This window comes from Loxodonta africana, chromosome 6 (assembly GCF_030014295.1).
Source record: "Loxodonta africana isolate mLoxAfr1 chromosome 6, mLoxAfr1.hap2, whole genome shotgun sequence".
Taxonomy (NCBI): Eukaryota; Metazoa; Chordata; class Mammalia; order Proboscidea; family Elephantidae; genus Loxodonta; species Loxodonta africana.
The window spans coordinates 32,494,633-32,517,406 of NC_087347.1; the positions used below are offsets into that span (position 1 = coordinate 32,494,633).

The 22,774-nt window shown below is 37.8% G+C and overlaps 1 protein-coding gene across 6 annotated transcripts in view; it reads right to left on the minus strand.

Moving 5' to 3' along the window:
• The window catches only part of LOC111747568 (sperm-associated antigen 16 protein-like), an 803,762-nt gene that overhangs the window by 260,030 nt on the left and 520,958 nt on the right, over nt 1–22,774 (minus strand). For all 6 annotated transcript variants that reach the window (XM_064286709.1, XM_064286706.1, XM_064286707.1 and 3 more), the window contains one exon: nt 21,869–22,012. In XM_064286709.1, coding sequence (XP_064142779.1) covers nt 21,869–22,012 — 144 coding nt within the window. The remainder of the gene's footprint in view (nt 1–21,868; nt 22,013–22,774) is intronic.

Genomic DNA, 22,774 nt, shown 5'->3' on the forward strand with positions numbered 1-22,774 from the left:
TAGTTTCACAAATGATGGATAGGAAAGAAACGTAAGCAATAGCTCTTGGTTCTTACACATTTGATTTCAGTATGGAACCTGTATTTACTATTTAGATCCCAATAATGTTAGCACTCAAAGGACCTTAATGCCTCAGAGTCCAATCACTTTTGTTGTAAATATAAGACCCAGAATACAGAAAGAAAGAAAGATGTTGTTTCAAAGTTAAATCAGTGTGAGAATACAAATAGTCAACTCTATAATTCGCTTCACCACTTTTCTGAAACCTCTCACTATGATCACCAAAGACTTCGGGTTGTCGAATGCGGTAGACATCTCCATTCCATATATTATATCAGACCATGCTGGTGTTGACCTTGTCATTTAATCCACTTTTAGAAGCTCTTTTCCTCTGGTTTCCTCAGAACCATCTGTCCTGGCTCCTTCCTGCTCCTGGTACTTCCTTCATGGACTCTAAACTTTACACATCCCTTCGGCTCATTTCTCACGTTCTGCCTATTCAACCTCCTCCCTCAAATGTTGAGTTCCTATGTAATTTTTCACTGAAACTAAAATACTTTTGAGAGTGAAAGCTGGCACCATAAATAATTAAATAAAGGTAACAGGGATAAACTGAGATTTTTCTGGACAAGTCTAGATGTATGGTTACTCCATCTATATGAAATGATAGAATGTAAAAATGGTTTCAATTGTCCACGTTTTCCTGAATCCAAGCCCTTGACCCTGAAACTTTGTAGTCTCCACCCTCCCTGACTTTGAGCTTTGGTCAATAGAATGAGAAGGAAGTGATGGTGTGCCAGTTCCAAGCCTAGGCCTCAAGAGAAAGGGCATACTTCTGCTTGTTCTCTTGTAGTTTTGAGCTTGCTTGTGCTTGCACCTCAGCCTCTTTGTAAAAATAGACTCAGCCTAGACTGTGGAGGAATATGAGAGGCACTTGAAGGATAAGATGTGGAGGACTATGGAGACTCTCCAGCTCACACAACCGAAAGCTAAGGCATGCATCTGACTTAGCTTAATCACAGGTATATGAAAGAGCTGAGACCAGAAGATCTTCCCAGATGAGCTTCAGTCTATACTGCTGACCTACAGAATCTTGAGTTGAGTAAACGTTTGTCATGTTAAGCCAAAAATTTGGGGGTGGTTTATTATGCAACATTATTATGACAGTAGATCACCTATACTAACTCAAATCTCTTGCCTGAAGCTCAGAAAGATACACTAAATATCCTTATCCATAGACATTCAAACTCAGAAAGCCCAAAACAAAGTTATTAAATTTTCTACAAATCTTTTGTTTACCTCTATTCCTTATCTCAGAAATCCAGATTTTCAAGTAAAAAACCTGTTGTTGTTGTTAGATGTCATCGAGTCAGATCCAACTCACAGCGACCCTAGGTACTACAGAACGAAACACGGCCTGGTCCTGCGTCAACCTGGGGCCATGCTAAATCCTTGCTCTCCCAAATTCAATGTGAGAGCATTGTTTTTTTTTTAGTCTATCTCTTATATATAAGTCCTTATTTTCTTCTATCACCACTGACTAAGCCTTAGTTTAACCTTCCTAATCATGACTCTAGCAAGAGAATTAATCCCTAATGTCCTAATGTACTCACTGACTATAATGCGTTAACTTATTTCCTATACATCCAGAGTAGGAGAATTGAGAAAGTGCCACTCAAATAATTTTCTCTAGGATTAAATTCCCTTGAGGAATCCTGGTTGAAAAAGGCTGATAGGTGTTATGGATTGAATTGTGTCCCCCAAAAATGTATGTCAACTTGGCTAGGATGATTCCCAGTATTGTGTGATTGTCTACCATTTTGTCATCTGATGTGCTTTTCCTATGTGTTGTAAATCCTATCTCAATGATGTTAACGAGGCAGGATTAGAGACAGTTATGTTAATGGGTAGGACTCAATCTACAAGTTTAGGTTGTGTCTTCACTCAGTCTCTTTTGAGATAGAAAAGAGAGAAGCCAGCAGAGAGATGGGGGAGAGGGGGACTTCATACCACCAAGAATGAATAACCAGGAAGGGAGCATGTCCTTTGCATCCAGGTCCTTGCGCTCAGAAGCTCCTAGACCAGGCAAAGACTGATGACGAGATCCTCCCCTCAGAGCCAAGAGAGAGAGTAAGACTTCCCCTGGAGCTGACACCCTGAATTCAGACGTTTAGCCTCCTAGACTGAGAGAATAATTTCTTCTTTGTTAAAGCCATTCACTTTTGGTATTTCTGTTATAGCAGCACTAGATAACTAAGATAGTAGTCCTTACTCATTTTTTTATCTGAACTATTGCAATAGCTTCTTCCTGGTTGTTCTCCCTTTAGCCTTATCTTCTTCTAATTGGTCCTCCATAAAAGCTGTGATTTGCTTTACAGCCTTTGACAATTTTGTTTTCACTGTGGGTGAACTGCCCTTAAGCGGGGAAAAAAAAAAGCATATCCATTCTGCCAAGGATGAAAATAAAAATGAAACAATATTGTATTTACTATATTACTAACACTTTTATGTTTTTTACCTGGCTATGTACCAGTAACAATACCTAAGTAGGAAAAACAACTGCTGTCATGCCACTCTCTTTATAACAGCTAATGATTTCTCCATAATTGGTTGGAGTGGTATTTGGCGTAGAATTTGAAGAGAGTTGAAAATAAATATCATGAGTCAATTTGTCCATATGGACATGACCCTTGTTGTTAGGTGCCGTTGAGTCGGTCCTGACTCACAGCAACCCTGCATTCAACAGAAAAAAAACACTGCCCGGTCCTGTGCCATCCTCACAATTGTTGCTATATTTGAGGCCATTGTTACAGCCACTGTGTCAATCCATCTTATTGAGGGTCTTCTTCTTTTTCACTGACCCTCTGCTTTATCAAGCATGATGTCCTTCTCCAGGGACTGATCTCTCCTGAAAATATGTCCAAAGTAAGTGAGATGAAGTTTCGTCATCTTTGCTTCTAAGGAACATTCTGACTGTACTTCTTCCAAGGCAGATTTGTCTTCTGGCAGTCCATGATATACTCAATATTCTTTGCCAACATCATAATTCAAAGGCATCAATTCTTCTTTGGTCTTCCTTATCCATTGTTCAGCTTTTGCATGCATATGAGGCGATTGAAAAGACCATGACTTCGGTCAGTCATAACTTAGTTCTCAAAGTGACATCTTGCTTTTTAATACTTTAAAGAGACGGACATGTCTCTAGTGATATAAATGTTCACTAGACATGACCCTAGTGAACATTTACAGCAAAACACGTTTTAGACTCAGAATGGCAACACACGACCTGAGGGCTTGATGCTGTCTTTCAAGGTTCTGTTTTTAGTTATGTATGGTGACTCTGTGTACAAAAGAATGAGATGTTGCCTGGTTCTGCACCATCTTCACAATCATTGGTACATTGTTTCAGCCATTGTGTTTGGAGTGCTTTCCAATCTAGGAAGCTCATCTTTCAAAACTATATCAGACAATATCCTTATGATCCATAGGATTTTCATTGGCTAATTTTTGGAAATAGATTACCAGGTCTTTCTTCCTAGATTCTTCCTAGCCTGTCTTAATCTGGAAAAACTGAAAACCAAACCTGTTGCCATTGAGTCGATTCCTATTCATGACAGCTGAATGTGTTACAGAGTAGAACTGTTCCATAGGGTGTTACTGGATGCAATCTTTATAGAAGGAGATCACCTGACCTTTCTTCTGTGGTCACGCACAGTGATTTCAAACCTCCAACCTTTACGTTAGTAGTCGAGCACAAACTGCACCACTCCACTGAAACCTGTCTACCAGGGATGATCCTGCTGGTACTTGAATTTGGTGTCATAACAACATGCAAGCCACCACAGCATGACCAGTTTGTAGTATTGTGGTATCCTACATGTTCAAGGCATTACATTTTTTCCATTAGAGCACCCCCAGATATATTATAGTGCCTTCCCAAGAAGAGAACTGTCAGCTTTACTGATATTTGTATAGCAACAAAATCTTCTAAAAACTGCTGTAACTTGCCAAGGTTTCCTTTGCAATTTAATCAGGCCATCAATCAGCAAGGTTAGGTCATACAAGCTAATATTTCTTTACAGCTTAGATACAGTTGAATGATTCTTGCTTTAACTAGAGGCAAAATGTTAGTTCCTCATGACATTTAACAGCTCCTGGAGTCATTATTTTGACAGTATCTATTTGACCTGAGAAACTTCTTGCCTACAGAAATAGTCTTAGGGCAAAATTTGTTTATATAAAAACTGAAGAATGAAACTGACCTTAAAGATCAATTTTAATCATTTTTTAAAAAATAAATATGAGCTTCTGAGTAAGAAGGAGACATGGACCCAGGCTTCTAACTTCCCCTACCCAGAGTTCAAAAGAATGCCTAGGAAAGCATGAAAACAAGGAACACAAAGAACAAGGAAACCATGTCGTAAGCCTAGAAACTAGGAAATTTGTCGCCAAATGCCCAAGATTTCAAGAAATGGCTGCTAACTATACTGCAGACCAAATTGGCTGGAAGAATGCACAGTGGTCTGTTTTGCAATTTTTCTTCTTATAAAAGAACAGCAGCGTTATACCCATAAAACAATCCTGAAAAACCTCACTCATAATTTCTTAACTAGAGAAGAGAAAGGGATATAGGTGGCCACCTGTTACAAGAAGTTTAAGGTCATTGCAGCAAGGTGTATCTTTCTGAAATGAGTGGCTAGAACACAAGCTGCCTAGCTGCTGGAAACGCTCTTGATTTGAGTGAAGAGCCTAAGGGGTCATAGTACCTCAAAAGCCAGTCTTCCGTATGCATAAAAAACCACTAGAAGCAGAAAGCTCCTAAAACCTCAAAGTGTCTTTCTGGAAGGGGCAGACACAATAAGTACAAAGCCAGTGCATTTGGACCAGTTTCCAATAGAGTTATCTCTTCTTCATCTTTTTCCCCCCAAATCATATAATCTTTAAAATGGTGCTTAATGTCAAAAGAAGGGGACAATTCTAAAGAATCACTGAAAATCTCAGAAATCTATCCACAAACAAAGAAAGGAGAAAAAAAAATTAGAAAAGTTCTGAATCATGTTTCCAAATGGTTCAAAACAACTAACATCTATGAAGTAGTCATAAGGACCAAAAAAAAAAAAAAAAACTGAGACGAGGACAGTGTACTGCAGTAAGATGTAGAAATTTTGTAAAGATGGGATATAGGATGATAAACCCCACTCAGGGAAAGCACTGGAAGGTATAAATAATTTCTATGTATGTTGGATGCATATTTTGTTGAGTTGGCTATATTAGTTACATGTATTCAAATGTTTCCTCTTAGATATTTTCTAGTCTACCATTTTAATTCCCTTGTTGTTTCTTTTAGTACTTTTTTTAGTTATTTTGTTAATAGATGGCCTGAAGTTTACAGATAACATCTTAACTAATACAATGCATTTCAGGTTAATACCAAGATAATTCCAATGGTATACAAAAATTTTGTTCCTAAAAGCCCCCATTTTTCCCCTTCCTTCATGCAATTATCATCACACAAACTGCATTTTTGTATATTATAGGGGACCAACACAGTTTTATAATATTGCTTTATGTAAAAAAAAAAAAAAAAACTCATTGCTGGCGAGTAGACTCTGACTCATCGCAACCCTACAGGACAGAGTAGAACTGCCCCATAGGGGTTTCAAGGAGCAACTGCCAATCTTTCGATAGGCAACCAAGCTCTTGACCACTACATCATCAGGGCTCTGCTTGCTTTATGCAGATATTTTTAAATCATATACAAGAAAAGTTACAATAAAAATATATTTATACTGTCTTTAATATTTACTTATATGGTTACCTTTATTTCTTCATGTGTATTTGAATTACTGTCTAGTATCTTTTCATATCAATCCTTTAGAATCTCTTGCAGGGAAGATATTCTAGGATGAATTCTCTCAGTTTTTGCTCATCTATGAATGTCTTAACTTCTCCTTCATTTTTGAAGAAGAGTTTTGCTGGTTAAAGAATTCTTAGTTGACAGTCTTTTCTTTCAGTACTTTAAAATGCCATCCCACTGCCTTCTGGTCTCAATGGTTTATGATGATAAATCATCTGTTACCCCCTCTTGGAGACCCTTGTATCCGATAAGTTCCTTTCTCTTGCCGCTTTCATGATTCTGTTTTTGTCTTTAGCTTTTGACAGTTTAACAATGATGTGTCTAGTTGTGAATCTCTTTCAGTTTACTTTTATTTGTTGAGTTTTTGGATCCATAAATTTATGGTTTTCATCATATTTGGGAAATGTTTGACAGTATTTCCCCAAATATTCTTCTGTTCCTTTCTCTCTCTCCTCTCCTCTGGAACACCCATTATACCTATGTCGGTACAATTTATTGTTTTCCACATGTCTCTGAAGCAAAAATTCATTTTTCTTCTTCCATTTTATTTCTTTTCCGAAGGCTGGATAATCTCAAATTACCTCAATGCTGCTTTTACCAAATGCTAAATGCTAAACTGTTTGTAAATATGTATGAGGCTAGAACTATTTCCTCCAAGGTTGGTTTTACAGAGAAAACATGTTTTTCACAGAACTGTGGGACTATGGGGATTTTTTAAACACTTTTCTATATAGTGATCATGTATTACTTTTAGAATCAAGAAAGAACAAAAAAAAACTATTTAAAGAAGGATGTTGTTACCTTCAATGCTTATCCTCCTTACAAACTACATTAAAAACAGAACTACAGTATATGTCTTTCAAAGAATAGGAAGTTGAATATTACTATTTAACTGGTGATTCTGTTCTGCTTAGGGTTCCAGATTACAAAAGCATCTACCTCTGCAGTGCAGGAAGAATCAGGGCATCACAATCATTAGGAAGATGCTAAATTGGTGCCTTTATTTTGCTTTAACATTTGAACTCTTATACCACGATATTTTATGCTTATAGTAAATTAATAAAAGGTTAGCCATGTTTTTGTTTTTTTAGTTAAATGGTGTACTTGTCAGGGAGCATTAATACTATCGTTTTGGGCACTACATAAATATATTAATACCTAGCTTGTACTGGAAACAAAGAGTACGTAGGATTTTTGAGAGGCCTGTTTATTCACAATTCATAAATCATCTATAAGCGTAGAAGTTATGTTTAACAGAATGCTGTCTGTTCTATTTCTGCCTCAGGCAGTGAACTCAGGATAATATGCACCACTGTGAAATTGTTTAAAGACACTAATCTCAACAGCTTTCATTTTATAGAGATATGTGGGGAGATACATGCTGTTTCATATAATTAGCTGTGATCATACAGAAAAAAAAATGCATCAGAGAACTGAACACTGTATTTACACTCAAAACTGTTACTGTACTTGAGCATTCCCTTGGTATAAGTAAAGACCAAGTAATACTTTATTAAGTTAATGCAGCATGTGCTTTATTGATCTATTAATATTAAGTTGGAGATGGATATGCAATTTTTTTCATTAGTCACCCAGAGCCAGTCTAAATAGAAGAATAATAAAACACGACTGTGAATAAAGAAAAGAGATTAAAAAGCTATAAGCTTTACATTCTTCAAAAAACAAAACAGAACACTGACTACTTCAAAAGTAATTTTGCTGTTATTGTTTTCCAAAAGAAAATTTTTCAATAAAAAAAAAAATCCACAGAGAATATGCACAACTTATTCTCTCTTCAGTTAAAAAAAATTGAGTTTATTGGTACAATTTTAAGGAAACATTTACTATTTTAAGGGCTAGGTATAGCTAGATAAGGAGCTCTGGTGGTGCAAAGGTTAAAGTGCTTGGCTGCTAACCAAAAGATCAGAGGTTCAAACTCACCAGCCCCTCAGCAAGAGAAAACACATGGTAATTGGCTTCTGTAAAGATTGCAGCCTAGGAAACACTATGTGGCAATTCTACTCTGTTATATAGGGTAGCAATGAGTACGAATCAAATCTATGGTAATGGGTATGAGTCAGAATTGACTCAACAGCACATAACAACAAAATTGTTTATTCAATTGATCACTTTTTTCATATTTAACTTGGTAAGAACTTGAGATATAATACTAACAATTACTGTTTAGTGGTTCCATTATAGTCTTCCATTGGAGGTTGGTATAACCCAGATATTGCAATAGTTAGTCCTTTCTAACCCATTTTGCTTAGGGCTACCAGTTTTACAGCAATTTTTGAACTATCCAGTTCTTTAACATTTCAAAATACCTATCAATAAATAAAAAAAACAATAACAGCTAACATTTATATGCCAAAAACAGTGTTTGTTTTTCAAATACTTAGCCTTCACAATCAACACATTAAGGTTGGAATCATTATTATTTCCATTTTACAGATGAGAAAACTGAAAAGACTAGCAAGAGAGAAGACGTTGTTGTTGTTAGGTGCCACTGAGTTGGTTCCAACTCATAGCAACCTTATGCACAACAGAACGAAACACTGCCTGGTCCTGGGCCATCCTCACAATTGTTGCTATGCTTGTGCCCATTGTTGCAGCCACTGTGTCTATCGATCTCATTGAGGGTCTTTTCTTTGCTGATCTTATACTTTACCAAGCATGATGTCCTGCTCCAGGGACTAATAACATGTCCAAAGTTTATGAGATATAGTCTTGCCATCCTTGTCTCTAAGGAGCATTCTGATTGTACTTCTTCCAAGACAGATTTGTTTGTTCTTTTGGCAGTTCACGGTGTATTCAAAATTCTTAGCCAACACCACAATTCAAAGGCATCAATTCTTATTCGGTCTTCCTCATTAACTGTCCAGCTTTCAAATTCATATGAGGCGACTGAAAACACCATGGTTTGGGTCAGCCACACCTTAGTCCTCAAGGTAACGTCTTTGCTTTTCAACACTTTAAAGAGGTCTTTTACAGCTAATTTACCCAATGCAATGCATGTTTTGATTTCTTGACCGTTGCTTCCATGGTTGACGACTGTGTATCCAAGTAAAATGAAATCCTTGACAAGTTCAATCTTTTCTCTGTTTATCATGATGTTGCTTATTGGTGTAATTGTGAAGGTTTTTGTTTTCCTTATGTTGAAGTGTAATCCATACTGAAGGCTGTGATCTTTGATCTTCATCAGTAAGTGCATTGAGCCCTCTTCGCTTTCAGCAAGCAAGGTTGTGTCATTTGCATAACACAGGTTGTTAATGAGTCTTCCTCCAATCCTGATGCCACATTCTTCTTCATGTAGCGCAGCTTCCTGGTTTATTTGCTCAGAATACAGATTAAATAGGTATGGTGGAAGAATACTACCCCGATGCATACCTTCCTGACTTTAAACCATGCAGTATCCCTTGTTCTGTATGAATGTCTGCCTCTTGATCCAAGTACAGATTTCTTATGAGCACAATTAAGTGTTCCAGAATTCCCATTCTCTGAAAAGTTAACCATAATTTGTTATGTTATGATCCACACAGTTGAATATCTTTGCATAGTCAATAAAACACAGGTAAACATCTTTCTGGTATTCTCTGCCTTTACCCAGGATTCATTTGATATTCAGCAATAGCTTTCATTCCATGTTCTCTTCTAAATCCAGCTTGAATTTCTGGCGGTTCTCTGCCGATATACTGCAGCATCTGCTTTTGAATGATCTTAGCAAAATTTTGCTTGCATGTGATATTAACGATATTGTTCGATAATTTCCAAATTCAGTTGGATCACCTTTCTTGGGAATAGGCATAAATATGAATCTCTTCTAGTCAGATGAGCAGGTAGCTGTCTTCCAAATTTCTTGACATAGGTGAGTGAACACTTCCAGAGCTGCATCCATTTGTTGAAAAATCTCAATTGGTAATCTGTCAATTCCCAGAGCCTTGTTTTTTGCCAGTGCCTTCAGTGCAGCTTGGACTTCTTCCTTACGTACCATCAGTTCCTGATCAATGTTACCTCCTGAAATGGTTGAACATTGACCAATTCTTTTTGGTACAGTGACTGTGATTTCTGTCCATCTTCTTTTAATGCTTCCTGTGTTCTTTAACATTTTCCCCGTAGAATTCTTCCGTATTGCAAATTGAGGCTTGAATTTTTTCTACAGTTCTTTCAAATTGAGAGTTGCTGAGTGTGTTCTTACCTTTTGGTTTTCTATCTCCAGCTCTTTGCATATGTCATCATAATACTTTACTTTGTCTTCTCTAGCTGCCCTTTGAAATCTTCTGTTCAGCTCTTCTACTTCATCATTTTTCGCTTTTGCTTTAGGTACTCGGTGTTCAAGAGCAAGTTTCAGAGTCTTTTCTGAAATCCATTTTGGTCTTTTCTTTCTCTCCTTTCTTTTTAATAATCCCTTGCTTTCTTCATGTATGATATCCTTGATGTCATTCCACATCTCGTCTAGTCTTTAGTCATTAGTGTTCAATGTGTCAAATCTACTCTTGAGATGGTCTCTAAATTCAAGTGGAATATCCTAAAGGTCGTACTTTGGCTGTCTTCGACTTTTTTGAATTTTCTTCAGTTTCACCTTGAACTTGTTATTAGTAATTGACAGTCTGATCCACAGTCGGCCCCTGGCTTTGCTCTGACTGGTGATATTAAGATTTTCCATCATCTCTTTCCACAGATGTAGTCAGTTTGATTCCTGTGTATTCCATCTGACAAGGTCCACTTGTATAGTTGCTGTTTATGTTGGTGAAAAAAGGTATTTGCAATGAAGAAGTCATTGGTCTTGCAAAATTAAGTCATGCGATCTCTGGCATTGTTTCTATCACCAAGGCCATATTTTCCAACTACTGATGCTTCTTTGCTTCCAACTTTAGCATTCCAATCACTAATAATTACTAGTGCATCTGGGTTGCATGTTCGATCAGTCTCAGGCTGCTGAAGCTGATAAAAATCTTCAATTTCTTCATCTTTGGCCTTAGTGGTTGGTGTATAAATTTTAATAATACTCGTATTAACTGGTCTCCCTTGTAGGCATATGGATATTATCCTATCACCGACAGCGTTGTACTTCAGGATAGATTTTGAAATGTTCTTTTTGACGATTAATACAATGCCATTCGTCTTCAAGTTGTCATTCCCAGCATAGCAGGCCATACGATTGCCCGATGCAAAATGACCAATACCAGTCCATTTCAGCTCACTAATGCCTAGGATATCGATGTTTATGCATTCTATTTCATTTTTTAGGATTTCCAATCTTCCTAGATTCATACTTTTTACATTCCAGGTTCCGATTATTAATGAATGTTTTCAGTTGTTTCTTCTCATTTTGTGTCGTGCCACATCATCACATGAAGGTCCCAAAAACTTGACTCCATCCACATCATTAAGGTTGACTCTACTTTGAGGAGGCAGCTCTTCTCCAGTGGTATTGAGTGCCTTCCAACCTGAGGGGCTCATCTTCTGGCACTACATTAGACAGCATTCTGCTCCTATTCATAAGGTTTTCACTGGTTAGTTCCTTCCAGAAGTAGACTGCCGGGTCCTTCTTCCTAGTCTGTTTTAGTCTGGAAGATCAGCTGAAGCCTCTCCACCATGGTGACCCTGCTGATATTTGGTGGCATAGCTTCCAGCGTCACAGCAACACACAAGCCCCACAATATGACAAATTAGCAGACACGTGGGGGAAGATTGAAGTTAGGATTCTGTCTTAGTTATCTAGTACTGCTATAACAGAAATACCACAAGTGGATGGCTTTAACAAAGAGAAATTTATTCTCTCACAGTCTAGTAAGTTACAAGTCCAAATTCAGGGTGTTGGCTCCAGGGAAGGCTTTTTCTGTCAGCTCTGGAGGAAGGTCCTTGTCCTCAATCTTTCCCTGCTCAAGGAGCTTCTCAGTGCAGTGACTCCAGGTCCAAAGGACGTGCTCTGCTCCTGGTGCTTCTTTCTTGGTGGTATGAGGTCCCCCTCTCTCTGCTTGCTTCCCTCTCCTTTTATCTCTTGAGCAATAAAAGGTGGTACAGGCCACACCCCAGAGAAACTCGCTTTACCTTGGATCAGGGAGGTGACCTGAGAGAGGGTGGTGTTATAATCCCATCCTAATCCTCTTAACATAAAATTACAATCACAAAATGGAGGACAACCACACAATAGTGGGAATCATGGGCTAACCAAGTTGATACACACACTTTTGGGGGGACATAATTTAATCCATGACAGATTCTAAAATAGGCAACCTGAAACTCTCACTTCACACATTAGTGGTTTAAAGTACAGACTCTTTCTTGCACTGGAATATGGTTATACTTCCTATGTTTTAGCATTGTACATTTACCTCTTTCAATAGTGTTGTCTCTGCAGGATGGGCTTTGGTTGCTAAGAGGTAACAGGGTAGCACAGCTCAGTTTATCTATATCCCAGATATGGAACCCACTAGATGTTCATGCTTTCCATTCAAACATCTAGTATTAAAGGTAAATTATATTTTGTGATGATTTTTAAAAATTAAAAGAAAATTCGGTTCTCTCTTTAACTCACTGATTTCCAAATTATTTTTTCACTCTAATTCCATTGACATTTATACCAAAGACAAAAATGGTTAAAAAAATAAATACATAAATATGGAATTGTCTGCAAACATACAGATAAATCAATAAAGAATTTTCCTGAGAACAAAAATTGTAGGAAATTATTTGAAACATATATATATATATATATATATATATTCTGATTCATAGCAACCCGTAAGGTTTCCAAGAAGTGGCTGGTGGATTTGAACTGGTGACCTTTTGGTTAGCAGCTTCAGCTCTTAGCCACTGTGCTGCCAGGGCTCTCTCTCTCTCTCTATGTATATATGATTAGAATTACATATATGTTACATACACGTTAGAATATGTAATTTATATATATGGGCAGTGGTGACTTATATGCTGATATTGTGGCTGAGGGCTCACCAGAATTCATAATAGAATTAATCTAAAGCAGTTGATTTTTTTTTTTTAATTAAAGAGTTAATCTAGATAAAATCTATTGCAAGTTGCCTTGGGGAGCAAAAAGCATAAGGGCACTAGATATTTACTGGAACATTAAGAATCTTTTTAAGCTGTTGAATCACTGAAAAGCTTGGTCAAAATACATAAGAGATATAAAATTTGCCAAAAGTTGTTAAGACAGACATGTATAATAACTAAGATGAAAACATAACAAGCAGAACTTTGTCTATTAAAGTTAAATGATTAGCAAATAAAATTAAACTTTAAAAAGCTACTTTTTTAAAAATGCATTTTTGTAAATATTAGTAGGGCTGTGGCCTCAGAACATGCTAGAATCTTCCAGCTATATTATTAGACAAATATTAATTGAGCATGTACTATATACACACCATTGTGTAAGGAGGTAAGAATTATCACCCTTAAGACTTTTAGAGGGTAGTGGAAAAAAAATACAAGGAAATAAATGTTTGCGATAGAATGTGGTAAGTTTTACAACAGGCTTGTCATATGTATTTTTTCTCACCTTCATTTTATAGATGAGGATGCTGAGGGCCAAAGGTCACATGCTATTATGCAGCAGTCTTGAGATAAAAACTTAGGTTTGCATCCATGGGCCTTGAGCACTTTTCCCTTCTGCATGGATCTGTGTGGGCCTATTTCAGGAGAAGAGGCCCTTGCTAGCAAACTCCAACCATTTCAGCTGTGCGGTGGAGAGGTGGGTGTTTGATGTTTGACATTGCTTTGCCTATTAAACAAGGTCCTCACCTGCACACAACAGGGACCTAAAGACTGGTAGTGCCACTCAGGTCACACAGCCACCTGTGACAGGGGTCCAAAGATAACTGGTACCTCCCGGTCCTTACAACAAAAACTTTTGGGTGCCCATGGTCCCTCTGCAGAACCCACCCACCAGCAAACTCTAGGGAACAGAGACGCGTTTTCCTCAGAGACACTTGGGGGTTGGTTCTCAGCCCCCTGCCTTGTTCAGAGCATGAACCCCTGCTGCAATCAGATACCAGTATATACGCCAATCACCCCTGCCTCTCTAAGACTGTAGGACAAAGCCTATACCACACACTTGATATCAGCTACCTGGAATCCTGAGCTGAATTCATACAAGAGAACTGAATGGACTCCTAGACTGATATACCTGATAACAGCTCTAGCCAGCTGGGGACAGGACACCAGAGCACCAAAGGCAAAAATAATCAAGCTAGCTCACTCAAGCAGCCCATAAGGGTATACCAAAACAAAACCAAACAAGAAGCTACTACACAGTAAGCAAGCATAAACTAATACAATAACTTAAAGATGCCTTGGAGACAACAGTCAATATCAAGTCACATAAAGAAACAGATGATGATCACCTCAACAGGCTCTCAAACAAAGAATCCAGGGATCTTCTAGATGAAAGTACATTCCTGGGATTACCAGATGCAGAATACAAAAGTTTAATATACAGAACCCTTCAAGACATCAGAAAGAAAATGAGGCAACATGTAGAACAAGCCAAGGAACACACAGATAAAGCAACTGAAGAAATTAGAAAGATTATTCAGGAACATAATGAAAAGTTTAATAAGCTGGAAAAATCCATAGACAGGCAGCCATCAGAAATTCAGAAGATTAACAATAAAATTACAGAATTAGATAACTCAATTGAAAGTCAGAGAAGCAGAATTGAGCAAGTAGAAGCTAGAATTTCTAAACTCGAAGATAAATCACTTGGCACTAATATATTTGAAGAAAAATCAGATAAAAGAACCAAAAAAAAATAAAGAATCATGTGGGACTCTCTCAAGAGAAATAACCTACGAGTAATTGGAGTATCAGAACAGGGAGGGATAACAGAAAATACAGAGAAAATTGTTGGCAGAAAACTTCCCTGATATTGTAAAAGATAAGAAGATATCTGTCCAAGATGCTCATTGAACTCCACATATGGTAGATCTTAAAAGAAAGTCACCAAGACATATTATAATCAAGCTTGCCAAAACCAAAGATAAAGAGACAATTATAAGAGCAGTGAGGGATAAAAGAAAAGTCACCTACAAAGGAGAGCCAATAAGAATAAGCTCAGACTACTTGGCAGAAACCGTGCAGGCAAGAAGGCAATGGGATGACATAATTAAAAAACTGAAGGAAAAAAAACTGCCTGCCAAGAATCATATATCCATCAGAACTGTCTCTTAAATATGAAGGTGAAACTAAGACATTTCCAGATAAACACAAGTTGAGGGAATTCATAAAAACCAAACCAAAACTACAAGAAATACTAAAGGGAGTTCTTTGGATAGAAAATCAATAATATCAGGTATCGACCCAAGACTAGAACACTGGGCAGAGCAACCAGAAGTCAACTCAGACAGGGAAATCCAAAAAAACAAACAAACAAAAAAAAGCCCAACACAAGGTAACGGCGATGTTATTACATAAAAGAAGACAACATTAAAATAATAAAGAGGGACTAAGAAATGAAATGTAATCATACACCTTCCATATGGAGAGGAAGATACGGTGATACAAAGAAATAAAAGTTAGTTTTAAATTTAGAAAAATAGGGGTAAATAATAAGGTAACCACAAAGGAGACAAACTATCCCACTCATCAAAATAAAATTCAAGGGAAAAATACAGACTCAGCAGAAACAAAATCAACAACAAATATGAGGAAAGGACAATATATAAAGAAAATATAGTCAGCAAATAAAATCAAGTGGGAAAAAAGAAACTGTCAACACACAACAAAAGACATCAAAATGATAGCACTAAATTCATACCTATCCATAATGACCCTGAATGTAAATGGACTAAATGCACCAATAAAGAGACAGTGGCAGAATGGATTAAAAAACAAGATCCATCTATATGCTGCATACAAGAGACACACCTTAGACTTAGAGACACAAACAAACTAAAACTCAAAGGATGGAAAAAAACATACCAAGCAAAAAACAATCAAAAAAGAGCAGGAGTGGCAATATTAATTTCTGACAAAATAGACTTCAAAGTTAAATCCATCAGAAAGGATAAGGAAGGACACTATATAATGATTAAAGGGACAATACACGAAGAAGATATAACCATATTAAATATTTATGCACCCAATGACAGGGCTGCAAGATACATAAAACAAACTATCAGCATTGAAAAGTGAGATAGACAGCTCCACAATAATAGTAGAAGACTCCAACACACCACTTTCGGTGAAGGACAGGACATCCAGAAAGAAGCTCAATAAAGACACGGAAAATCTAAATGCCACAATCAACCAACTTGACCTCGTAGACATATACAGAACACTCCACCCAACGGCAACCAACTCTACTTTCTTTTCTAGTGCACATGGAACATTCTCTAGAATAGACCACATATTAGGTCATAAAGCAAGCCTTAGCAGAATCCAAAACACTGAAATATTACAAAGCATCTTCTCTAACCATAAGGCCATAAAAGTGGAAATCAATAACAGGAAAAGCAGGGAAAAGAAATCAAACACTTGGAAACCGAACAATACCCTGCTCAAAAAAGACTGGATTATAGAAGATATTAAGGATGGAATAAAGAAATTCAGAGAATCCAATGAGAATGAAAACACTTCCTATCAGAACCTTTGGAACACAGCAAAAGCAGTGCTCAGAGGCCAATTTATATCAATAAATGCACACATCCAAAAAGAAGAAAGGGACAAAATCAAAGAACTATCCCTACGGCTTGAACAAATAGAAAGAGAGCAACAAAAGAAACCCACAGGCACCAGAAGAAAACAAAAAATAAAAATTAGAGCTGAACTAAATGAAATAGAAAACAGAAAAACAATTGAAAGAATTAACAAGACCAAAAGCTGGTTTTTTGAAAAACTCAACAAAGTTGATAAACCACTGGCCAAACTGACAAAAGAAAAAGAGGAGAGGAAGCAAATAACCTGAATAAGAAATGAGATGGGCGATATTACAACAGACCCAACTGAAATTAAAAGAATCATATCAGATTACTATGAAAAACTATACTCAAACAAATTTGAAAACCTAGAAGAAATGGATGAATTCCTAGAAACACACTACCTATCTAAACTAACACAAACAGAGGTAGAACAACTAAACAGATGCATAACAAAAAAAAGAGATTGAAAAGGTAATCAAAAAACTCCCAATAAAAAAAAGCCCTGGTCCAGACGGCTTCACTGCAGAGTTCTACCAAACTTTCAGAGAAAAGTTAACACCACTACTATTAAAGGTATTTCAGAGCATAGAAAAGGATGGAATACTACCAAACTCATTCTATGAAGCCACTATATCCCTGATACCAAAACCAGGTAAAGACACCACAAGAAAAGAAAATTATAGACCTATATCCCCCATGAATGTAGATGCAAAATTCTCAACAAAATTCTAGCCAATAGTATTCAACAACATAACAAAAAAATAATTCACCGTGACCAAGTGGGATTCATACTAGGTATGCAGGGATGGTTCAACACTAGAAAAACAGTTAATGTAATCCACCACATAAATAAAACAAAAGAATCAAATGATTTTATCAATTGATGCAGAAAAGGCATGTGGTAAAGTTCAACACTTATTCATGAAAAAACTCTGAGCAAAATAGGAACAGAAGGAAAATTTCTCAACATAATAAAGGGCATTTATACAAAGCCAGCGGAAACCCTGGTGGCGTAGTGGTTAAGTGCTACGGCTGCTAACCAAAGGGTCAGCAGTTCAAATCACCAGGCACTCCTTGGAAACTCTATGGGGCAGTTCTACTCTGTCTTATATGGTCAGTATGAGTCAGAATCAACTCGACGGCACTGGGTTTGGATTTTTTGTTTATACAAAGCCAACAGTCAACATCACCCTAAATGGAGAGAGCCTGAAAACATTCCCATTGAGATCGGGAACCAGACAAGGATGCCCTTTATCACCACTCTTATTCAACATTGTGCTGGAAGTCTTAGCCAGAGCAACTAGGCTAGATAAAGAAATAAAGGGCATCCAGATTGGCAAGGAAGAAGTAAAAGTATCTTTATTTGCAGATGACATGATCTTATACACAGAAAACCCTAAGGAATCCTCCAGAAAACTACTGAAACTAATAGAAGAGTTCAGCAGAGTATGGGGATACAAGATAAACATACAAAAATCAGTTGGATTCCTCCACACCAACAAAAAGAACATCGAAGAGGAAATCACCAAATCAATGCCATTTAAGGTAGCCCCCAAGAAGATAAAATACTTAGGAATAAATCTTACCAGAGATGTAAAAGACTTATACAAAGAAAACTACAGTATACTTCTGCAAGAAACCAAAAGAGACTTACATAAGTGGAAGAACACACCTTGCTCGTGGATAGGAAGACTTAACATTATAAAAATGTCTATTCTACCAAAAGCCATGTATAGATACAACGCAATTCCAGTCCAAATATCAAAAACATTCTTTAACGAGATGGAGAAAAAAATCACCAATTTCGTATGGAAGGGAAAGAGGCCCTGGACAAATAAGGTATTACTGAAAAAGAAGAACAAAGTGGGAGGCCTTACTTTACCTGATTTTAGAACCTACTATAACGCCACAGTGGTCAAAACAGCCTGGTACTGGTACAACAACAGATACATGGACCAATGGAACAGAATTGAGAATCCAGACATAAACCCATCCACATATGAGCAGTTGATATCTGGCAAAGGCCCCAAAACAGTGAAATGGGGAAAAGATAGTCTTTTTAACAAATGATACTGGCATAACTGGATATCCACCTGCAAAAAAATGAAACAAGACCCATACCTCACTCCATCCACTAAAACGAACTCAAAATGGATCAAAGACCTAAATAGAAAACCTAAAACGATAAAGATCTTGGAAGAAAAAATAGGAACAATGTTAGGAGCCCTAATACATGGCATAAACATTATACAAAACATTACTAACAATGTAGAAGAAAAGCTAGATAACTGGGAGCTCCTAAAAATCAAACACCTATGCTCATCCAAAGACTTCACCGAAAGAGTAAAAAGACTAGATAAAGACTGGGAGAAAGTTTTTAGCTATGACATTTCTGATCAGCACTCAATCTCTAAAATCTACATGATACTGCAAAAATTCAACTGCAAAAAGACAAATAACCCAGTTAAAAAATGGGCAGAAGATATGAGTAGACACTTCCCTAAAGAAGACATTCAGGTAGCTAACAGATACATAAGGAAATGTTCACGATTATTAGCCATTAGAGAAATGCAGATCAAAACTACAATGAGATTTCATCTCACTCCAACAAGGCTGGCATTAATCCAAAAAACGCAAAATAATAAATGTTGGAGAGGCTGTGGAGAGATTGGAACACTTCTACACTGCCGGTGGTAATCTCAAATGGTACAACTACTTTGGAAATCGATTTGGCGCTTCCTTAAAAAGTTAGAAATAGAACTACCATACGATCCAGCAATCCCACTCCTTGGAATATATCCTAGAGAAATAAGAGCCTTTACACGAACAGATATATGCACACCCATGTTTATTGCAGCACTGTTTACAATAGTAAAAACATGGAAGCAACCAAGGTGCCCATCAACAGATGAATGGATAAATAAATTGTGGTATATTCACACAATGGAATACTACGCATCGATAAAGAACAGTGACGAATCTGTGAAACATTTCATAACATGGAGGAACCTGGGAGGCTTTATGCTGAGTGAAATTAGTCAGTTGCAAAAGGACAAATATTGTATAAGACCACTATTATAAGAACTTGAGAGATAGTTTAAACTAAGAAGAAAACATTCTTTTGTGATTACAAGAAGGGGGAGGGAGGTAGGGTGAGAGAGGGGTATTCACTAATTAGATAGTAGATAAGAACTACTTTAGGTGAAGGGAAAGACACCACACAATACGGGGGAGGTCAGCACAATTGGACTAAACCAAAAGCAAAGAAGTTTCCTGAATAAACTGAATGCTTCAAAGGCAGGCGTAGCAGGGGCAGGGGTCTGGGGACCATGGTTTCAGGCGACATCTAAGTCAATTGGCATAATAAAATCTATTAAGAAAACATTCTGCATCCCACTTTGAAGAGTGGCGTCTGGGGTCTTAAACGCTAGCAAGCAGCCATCTAAGATGCATCAATGGGTTTCAACCCACCTGGACCAAAGGAGAATGAAGAACACCAAGGACACAAGGCGATTACGAGCCCAAGAGACAGAAAGGGCCACATGAACCAGGGACAACATCATCCTGAGACCAGAAGAACTAGATGGTGCCCAGCTACAACCGATGACTGCCCTGACAGGGAACACAACAGAGAACCCCTGAGGGAGCAGGAGAGCAGTGGGATGCAGACCCCAAATTCTCATAAGACCAGACTTAATGGTCTGACTGAGACTGGAAGGACCCCGGTGGTCATGGCCCCCAGACCTTCTGTTGGCCCAGGATAGGAATCATTCCCGAAGCCAACTCTTCAGACATGGATTGGACTGGACAATGGGTTGGAGAGGGCTGCTGGTGAGGAGTAAGCTTCTTGGATCAGGTGGACACTTGAGACTATGTTGGCATCTCCTGCCTGGAGGGGAGATGAGAGGGTGGAGGGGGTTAGAAGCTGGCAAAAAGGACACGAAAAGAGAGAGTGGAGGGAGAGAGCGAGCTGTCTCATTAGGGGGAGAGTAATTGGGAGTGTGTAGCAATTACCAAGTTGTATATGGGTTTTTGTGTGAGAGACTGACTTGATTTGCAAACTTTCACTTAAAGCACAATAAAAATTATTAAAAAAAAGTTTAGGTTTGCATGATGCCAAAGGCCACAAGCTTTATTAGCATGGCCTACTGCATTCAAGGACTGTGGTTGGCCACGGGGTTACGAGTTCAATCAGGACAGACACTAACCCAAACAGGTTCAGGAATCGTTCTTAGAGGAGTTGATCGATGGCTGAACACATTGGATACAGCAGTAGTAACCAATTCCTGGCCTTTACCTTCTAAGGGGAGAAAATGGGATAATATACTCCAGGGGAGGCCTTATTTGTTCAGGGGCTGGGTATGATTAAGTTTCCAGATAATAGGTCATTATCTTTGGCTGCTAAGCTAAAGATGAATGGGAAATCCTATCAACCTTTCTGACATAAACCTCAGAAATCCTGATTTAAGAGGTCTGCTCTTTCTGCTTCGTTTTCCTGACTAACTTCTTAAGATTCAGAATCAAAAGACATTTGTTCTGTGTGCTAGGAGAGGTAAGGAAGGAAAAAGATTTTCGTGTCCCCATTAAACAGCTTAGAAATTGTACAAGAATGATGGATTTCCAAAAGTGATTAGGCCAGAGAGTATTAGAAAAATGCCAGATCCCAGAATGCTTACAAATGTTAAGTATAATGATGAGTACGAGATGATAGTCAGGACTGGGTAGAAGTTGACTGGAAGGAATTATGCGGCAAGAGCTTTCTGTCCACCAGAAGCAGCAGTGTATCTGTGTGTTTAACAATTTTCTTCCTCCCGTGCCCTTGGTCCTTTGTGTACAAAAATTCAGTGATTTCTGAAATCTTCTAAAAATCACAGGGCTCAAGGCTTTCAGTAAGGCTTTGTTCTTTTTAATATCTGAGTGTCATTGAATTTTTTAAAAAATTGATCACTGCCTTCTGATCCATTTTGGTAGATAATTCTAAAGGGAAAACCTGCAAGATTAACAGAGGCAAAGTAAACACTGGCATGCATTATTGACTAGAAATCTGTGTGCCTTGTCAGGGTTTGTGAGCACAAAAAACATCAATAAGGCTTGTCCCAGGAAGCTTATTACTCTAGTTAAATGCACCAGCATGTGGATTAAGTTTTCCATGTACCAAACATCAAAAGCAATCAATCTAAAGTCAATATAACGAAAACCAAAGGAACATTTATCTACATGTTTAGAAATTCAGTGGAGGGTGTGGTGCTGCAGAGAGAAAAGCTTCCTCAAATCCAGCTGAGAGGAAAAGGCAGAATAAATAAGCACTTTCCCTGGATGGATTAGGCTGGACCAAGAAGTCGAGTGTACTGACCTGGGATGGAAGCAGCAGTCCGAAATCCAGTCCGTGTGGCTGACTCCCATGAGAAGCACTATGCCCTTTGGGAGGCCCACCAACTTCCAGAGGCGGTCCTCGCCACATGACACCAAGATATCCTTGCGAGGGTGCATAGCGATGCTGCACAAGGAGAGAGAAGGAGAAGCGAGAGTTATGGCGGATGACAGCAAAGGGCTTTACAGTGTGAATAAATGAAATGGCAGTAATTATCCCCTTTCAGCAAGGCAGGGTAGTGCCGAGTGTTGGCCCAGAAATTGGAGGTACCAGGTTCTACATCCTGGCTATAGCTAGGACTCTGACCTCCATCAGTCTACTTTGCTATATTTTACTTTTCTTGTTTGTGAAATGCTGTGGTTGGTGACTACTCATGTCTAATTACTGTTTGAAGAAAATATTTTGCAGAATAAAAGTTATGTCTCTGAAAATTTTGTGTTAGGATACTTGGGCCAGTGGTTCTGCATATTGTAGAAAATCAAAACTTTTATCAGACTGAAGTATGTCTTAAATGAGGCATCATCCAGGAAAGGAACAAGAATCAGAGCCACATTATCATAGTTCTGTAATAAATACTATCAAGGAAACATTAACTCCATGGCCCACTGTCTACACAAAGGGAAGAAACTCAAATTCTGTGCTAATACACCACTTACATTGGCTTCAGTCAATGCACAGTGCACAAATTACGGTAATAAATTCAAGATACACAAGGCAATTCCCACTCTGAAAAAGCGTGGACGGAAATGAGAAAGAAGCAGGTAAAAATAATGATTAACACATTAAGAACTATTATTTGAACTAGACTACAATAATTTTGGCTATTTAAATATTGGATCTAAACTATTCTAAAATCAAGAGTCTACAAGGTTAATGTCTGGCATTTTA